This window comes from Argiope bruennichi, chromosome 5 (assembly GCF_947563725.1).
Source record: "Argiope bruennichi chromosome 5, qqArgBrue1.1, whole genome shotgun sequence".
NCBI lineage: Eukaryota > Metazoa > Arthropoda > Arachnida > Araneae > Araneidae > Argiope > Argiope bruennichi.
The window spans coordinates 3,811,855-3,819,168 of NC_079155.1; the positions used below are offsets into that span (position 1 = coordinate 3,811,855).

The 7,314-nt window shown below is 42.9% G+C and overlaps 1 protein-coding gene across 1 annotated transcript; it reads left to right on the plus strand.

Moving 5' to 3' along the window:
• Nucleotides 1–362: 362 nt before the first annotated feature.
• LOC129969077 (uncharacterized) lies at nt 363–1,634 on the plus strand. Its single transcript, XM_056083487.1, has one exon. It carries the CDS (start codon nt 363–365, stop codon nt 1,632–1,634), a length of 1,272 nt encoding a protein of 423 aa, XP_055939462.1.
• The last annotated feature ends 5,680 nt before the right edge of the window (nt 1,635–7,314 follow it).

A 7,314-nucleotide genomic window follows, 5' to 3' on the forward strand; every position in this document is an offset into this window, starting at 1 on the left:
CCATGAGAAGCTGTCGCCGCTCTGTTTGCTTCTTGCTTCTCATGGACAGCCAAAACCCCACGTGTTTGCCGTGCGTGGCGACCCATTTGAAAGACGGGTGGTGTACTGTGGTCCCCTGTGCATCAATCGGCTGGTCGCTAACCACCTGAGTGGTTAGTTTGCTAGGGATCAAGCGAAGGGGTTACTCCTTGGGCTTGGCGTTAAGGGTGGTCACTGTCCCCGGGGGTAACTCCGAGCGTATAGGTACCGGCCAGCACTAAGGTAAGTGCCGAGGCTGGGAATGGCCAGAGCCGGTGGCTGCCTTCCCTTGTTGGGCTCCGTGGTGGGCGGTGCCGTCGGACCCGAATCTTATTCGATATCGCATGGGCTCCTCCCGAAAATCTCCCTTCAGTGGGCATCACAAAGAACTCAATCTCAAAAGTAATTTTCCACATTTTGACCGTTACTTTGTTATCAAACGTGTTTCTGAAAAGAATGATACATTTAATTCTATATCACCATTCCTCGTACAGAAAGCCATTACAGCAACCATTGGTGAGGTATCTTCTATCCGGAAGATGCGTTCTGGTGACTTGCTGGTACAGGTAAATTCCAAAAAACAAGCACAACAAGTTATGAAACTTAAAGCCTTAGCCACCTTTCCCGTTACTGTCAGCTCTCATACATCCCTAAATTTCTCCAAAGGAGTAATAACGTGTGGGGAATTATTTAACGTTCCTCTAGAGGAGATCTCCGAGGAACTGAAACCCCAAGGAGTAACTCATGTACGCCAGATCACCATTCGGCGGGATGGACAACTCCTACCCACCAAACATTACGTAATGACCTTTCATAGACCAAAAATACCTGAATACCTTTATGCAGGATATATAAAATTGCCTGTCCGCCAGTACATCCCTAATCCGCTAAGATATTTTCAATGCCAGCGTTTTGGCCACTCCAGGGCTAACTGCCGCGGGACATTAACATGCGCCCGCTGTGCTGAAAAAGGCCACGACAGCCAGCAATGTAACGCTGAAGAAAAATGTGTAAATTGCGGTGAGAATCATGCATCTTTCTCTCGGTCCTGTGAACGATGGAAAGTAGAAAAAGAAATTACCTCTATTAAATTTAAAGAAGACATCAGCTATCCTGAAGCTCGGAAAAAAGTTTTAAATCAGACACCAAAACCTGGATTGAGCTATGCCTCCATAGTTAAAACAACCTTCTGTGTAAATTGTTCCTGCACAAATTGTGCAAAATATGCTCCTCAACCGAAAAATACTGAAAAGTCATCCGATTCTGAAATTGAAAATGAAACAAACACGACTCCTGTAACTAGCAAATCGTCTAGACCTAAAATGAATTCTAACTCTCAAAAATCACTTAAACTTAAGCTTTCGAAACGAGGAATCTCACCAAAAGACATCAGATCAAAGTTGAAAAAATCGACATCACAAAATTCTGTCGCTTTGGGACTTGCGACACAAGGTAATGCTCATAAGGACTTAACGTCCATTTTTGGCAAACCTAAAAGTCCCGATTCCATTTCCCTTCATCCGTCTGACGAGGAGGATGAATTACAAATGAGTTGCGATGTTTCGCCAACTCTTGATAAGACTCGCACCAACATTCTCAATACTTCTGTTACTTAATGGGAACTTTCATTTCCTGGAACTGTCGTGGCCTTCGGTCCAAATTTGTTGGTATTAAGCAAATTATTAACCAGTTTCATCCCGCTTGTTTTGCTTTTCAGGAAACTTTCCTGAAGCACGACATCCCCATGAAAATCCGTGGATATAACTGTGCTCGTAAAGATGCTAATACTGGAAATAATCCTTCCGGTGGTGTTTGCATCTTAACCTCCAATCTTTACCCGAGCTCACATTTAAATTTGCAAACTTCTTTACAAGCTGTTCCCCTCAGGGGCTCACCTTCTTTAGGTGAGTACGGGTGTCCCAATCCCGAGGTACCTAGGGATCTTTACTCCCTTTCAGTTCTCTCTCCCCTACGCCTTTTGCTGTCTGCTTTGTCCTTCTATCCCTCGACGGCAAGCGAGGGAGCTCTCCATGAGAAGCTGTCGCCGCTCTGTTTGCTTCTTGCTTCTCATGGACAGCCAAAACCCCACGTGTTGGCCGTGCGTGGCAACCCATTTGACAGACGGGTGGTGTACTGTGGTCCCCTGTGCATCAATCGGCTGGTTGCTAGCCACCTAAGTGGTTAGTTTGCTAGGGATCAAGCGAAGGGGTTACTCCTTGGGCTTGGCGTTAAGGGTGGTCACTGTCCCCGGGGGTAACTCCCAGCGTATAGGTACCGATTAGCACTAGGGTGGATGCCGAGGCTGTTAATAACCAGAGCCGGTAATTGCCTTCCCTTGTTGGGCTCCGTGGTGGCCGGTGCCGTCGGACCCGAATCATTTTCTATATCGTATGGGCTCCTCCAAACATGGTCCCTTCAGTGGTCGTCGCATCGTTCAAATTTCTTCAAATTATGATCACCATTTCGATAGTTTCTTTATAATTAAGCGTTTGTCAGATAAAAATGAAACATTTGAAACTGTATCGCCATTCTTAGTACAGAAGGCCATCACTGCAACTGTTGGTGAAGTAACATCAATTAAAAAGATGCGATCTGGTGACTTGTTAGTAGAGGTCAGTTCTCGAAAGCAAGCCCAGAACATACTAAAATTAAAAGCACTTGCAACTATCCCAATCAGTGTCAGCCCCCATGCATCATTAAATACCTCTAAAGGTGTTATCACCTGCGGAGAAATTCTGAATCTCTCTGTTGACTATATAACAGATGAACTCAAATCACAAGGAGTTGTACATGTCCGCCGAATTACCATCAGGCGTGATGGAGAAATTATTGAAACTAAACACCATATCCTAACTTTTAAGTCTCCAAAATTGCCAGAGCATATCTATGCAGGATACATCAAATTACCCGTAAGACCGTATATCCCTAACCCCCTCAGATGCTTCAACTGCCAGCGCTTTGGCCATTCAAAGGCAAACTGCCGTGGGACACTCACTTGTGCCCGATGCGCAGGAAAGGGTCATGATAGCCAACAGTGTGCCGCAACTGAAAAGTGCGTGAACTGCGGTGGCGATCACACGTCGTACTCTCGATCCTGTTTACGTTGGCAACTTGAAAAACAGATTGTAACTCTCAAAATCAAAGAAGGTTTATCCTACCCTGAAGCTAGGCGTAGGGTTGTAGCTCAAAATCCTACACCTGACAAAACATATGCTTCTATTGTACAAAAATCATTTTGTGCGAACTGTTCTTGCACAAACTGTGTTAAAAACACCACTAAAACCAAGCAGCCAAGTAAAGTCTCTCATTCAGATACCGAAAATTCCATCAGTAGTACCCCTGAAACTCCTACAGTTTTAAAAAAGAAATCAAAGAAAAAACCTCAGAAATCGCTGACACTGAAGCTTGCAAAACGCGGCCATTCATTACAAGATGTTACTACAAAATTTAAAAAATCAACATTAAAAAATTCCGTCGCTTTCGGGCTTGCGACGCAAGGTAATGTCCATAAGGACTTAACGTCCATATTTGGCATGCCAAAAAGCCCTGATATTAAATTACACCCTTCCGGTGATGAGGATGATTTGGAGATGAGTTGCGAATATGAAGCAACTCAAACAAATGCTTCTAAAGCTTCTTCTTCAAAACCGCTTACTTAATGGGTACCTTCCTTTCTTGGAATTGTCGTGGTCTTAGAATGAAACTACAAGACATCAAGTCAATTATCAACACATTTCATCCCTTTTGCTTTGGCTTCCAAGAAACTTTCTTGAAGCCAAATATGCCGTTAAAACTGCGTGGCTATAATTGCGTTCGGAAAGATGCAGACTCTGGATCTCGTAGTTCGGGAGGAGTCTGTATTCTAACATCAAATCTGTATCCGAGCACACCTCTCCCATTACACACTTCCCTGCAGGCTGTGGCTGTGCAAATTCATACTCGAACACTGGTTACAGTCTGCTGCATCTACTTGCCACCACATGATGTCTTAAGTCAGCAAGAACTTAACAAAATAGTAGACCAGCTTCCTAAACCGTATTTATTAATAGGCGATTTCAATGCACATAGCACCTTCTGGGGCTCAGAAAATACGAACTCTCGAGGGAGACAGATTGAGCAATTTATTGCTAATAACTGCCTCTGCCTACTAAATAACGGAGAAAAAACATACTTCCACGAGCCAACACGTACATTCCATAGCATCGATCTGGCCATTTGCTCCCCTGAGTTATTGTCATTACTGAAATTTAAAGTCGGAGATGATCTTTATGGTAGTGATCATTTCCCTTTAATTATTTCCCAAGTCGATAGAAATAGTGGAACTCGTCCTCCACAACATTTCCTTTTCGAGCAAGCAGACTGGTCCGCATATACAAAATTGGCAGATATTACCCAGGCAATGGTCAGTACCACAGACATTTCGGAAACGGTGCAAAATATCATTGATGTCTTGATTAACGCCGCTAATAAATCCATTCCTAAAAGTTCACCAGGTTTACGAAAATTTCGAAGACCTTGGTGGAATAAAGCATGTCACGACAGTCGCAAACAGCAGAAGAAATTATGGAACGTCTTCAGAAGGTACCCGACGACGGAAAACCTTGTCGCATTTAAACGAGCCAGAGCCTTTGCTCGTCGTATTCGACGACGTAGCCAGAGGGAGTGCTGGATAAGATATATTTCCTCAATTACATATCGCACTCCAAGCAAACAACTGTGGAATAAGGTAAAAGCTGCAAATGGAGTTTATCAGGAGTTTTCATTTCCTATCCTGAAATCCGGTAGTACAACATATTCTTCTCCATTGGATATCGCTGATATTCTCGGACAGACTTTCTCACAAGTCTCCGCTGCGAGATCATATTGCCCTGATTTCGTGGCAATTAAGAATCGCGCGGAGCAGATGACTTTGAATTTCCAAGCTCGGAAGCTTCGTCCGTACAATTGCGATTTTCAGATGACCGAATTAAGAAGGGCATTGTCTCAGGCTCATGATACTAGTCCCGGTCCAGATGGAATAACCTATGGTATGCTTCGCCACTTGAGTGTATCATCGCTCTCCAGTCTCCTGTATCTGTTTAATAGAATCTGGAAAGAGCAGACTTTCCCATATCAGTGGCAAGAGGCTTTTGTGATTCCCGTTCTGAAACCGGGAAAGGACCCAGAAAATCCTCTGCACTACAGGCCTATCGCTTTAACGAGTGTTCTTTGCAAGACACTTGAACGTATGGTCAACGCCCGTTTAATCTTTGAATTGGAGAAAGTGACATGTATTCCGCTCTTACAGAGTGGTTTCCGTAAGGGGTGCTCCCCAATTGATAATATCGTCCAACTGGAAACCTACATCCGCAATGCTTTTGTACGTAGAAACCATCTTGTCTCCATTTTCTTTGATGTAGAAAAGGCGTATGACCGTACATGGCGATATGGAATTCTTCAGAAACTTTTTAACTTGGGTTTTAGGGGAAATCTTCCAATTTTTATTCGAAATTTTATAACTTCTCGAACTTTCCGAGTTCGTGTTGGCAATTTTTACTCCAATTATTTTATTCAAGAGGAGGGTGTTCCACAAGGGAGCGTCCTCAGTGTTACGCTTTTTATCATCCATTTTAGTGACATACTTAATCATTTACCACCATCTGTGCAGGGAAATTTATACGTTGACGATCTGCATATCTCTTGTGAGGGTAGTGATATGCGTTTAATTGAACTTCAACTGCAAAATGCAGTTAATAAATTGAACAAGTGGTGCGAGAAAAATGGACACACTCTTTCTGCCGAAAAGAGTAAATGTATGCATTTTGCAGAAAACGAAACCTTCACCCTGATCCTTCAATCTATATACGTAATGGCCTGATTCCAGTTGTAGATGAAGTGCGGTTTTTGGGTGTATATTTTGATAAAAAGCTCACTTTCCTTCCGCATATTTTATACCTTCGGAAGAAGTGTGAGAGATCACTCAATATCCTCAAGGTACTTTCTCGCACTTCCTGGGGTGCCGATCGTACCTCTTTACTTCGTATATACCAGGCTGTCATTCTATCTCGGATTGACTACGGGTGTTTCGTATATGGCTCAGCCAGATCTACTGTTCTGCGTCGACTAGATATCGTGCACCACTCTGCTCTGCGGATTTGTTCGGGAGCTTTCCGCACATCGCCAGTGGAGAGTCTTTATGTCATTTGTCATCAGTTGCCGTTGGAGCTGCGAAGGAAAAAACTTTCCATGCAGTATCATTTTCGAACGCTGTCTTTTCCACAACATCCTGTGGCAAATACAAGTCTTCCTGCTACTCTCCGCAGAATTTATAATGCTCGTCCCTCTAACGTTCGTCCCTTTTCTGAGAGAGTGAAAAGCACACTTCAAAATTTGGATTTGCAGTTTCCTGAAATCCAGACTGTTGATTTCCAAACTTTTCCACCTTGGGATATTCCCAAATTTTCCTTTTTAAATCCTTTTAGTGGTTTCATAAAAGATACAACTGCTCCAGTGATTTTTCAACAAATTTTTTGTGCTCATCGCAGTCAGTATCCTTCTTTTGTGCCTGTCTTCACTGACGGTTCAAAGGCATCCGATCATGTTGGTTGCGGAATTGTTTTTGATTCCGATATAAACAGTTTCCGTCTCAATACATCCTTTTCAGTTTTGTCAGCCGAATTAGTGGCAATTTCTCATGCTCTGATGAATATATCATCCTCATCTGAGAGACAGTTTTGTATATATACAGATAGCATGAGTTCTCTGGAAATCCTCTCTCAATTTAATCCTCATACAAATCCAGTTGTAATAGAAATCTTGGGACTTTTGAAAACTCTTCAAAATAGAGGTTTTAATATTTTATTTTGCTGGATTCCCAGTCATATGGGAATTGCTGGCAATGAGCAGGCAGATCATGCTGCAAAAACTGCGTCTTCTCTCTTACATCACAAAATACCATACAGTGATGTAAAGAAATCTATTGCCAATGGGATTTTTACTCTGTGGCAAGAGACATGGAATATGCAGACACAGAATAAATTGCATTCTGTTAAACCTGTTATTGACACATGGCCCGTTTTACCGATGCGTAGGGCTGATGTAAAATTGTCTCGCCTACGTATTGGACATACTCGGATTACACACAAACACTTGCTTTTCGGAGAAAGGGCACCTGTGTGCTCCTCATGTCACACCGAATTGACAGTTGGTCATATTTTGATTGAATGCCCAGCTTTTGAATCTCATCGCCACCATTTTTTTCATCTATCAAATGTTACTCTCCCAGAATTGCTGGGAGAGAATTATCATCCAAATATT

What these genes read in the sequence shown, in the direction of transcription:
- LOC129969077 (XM_056083487.1), top strand. Translation starts at nt 363, where the DNA reads ATGGGCTCCTCCCGAAAATCTCCCTTCAGTGGGCATCACAAAGAACTC.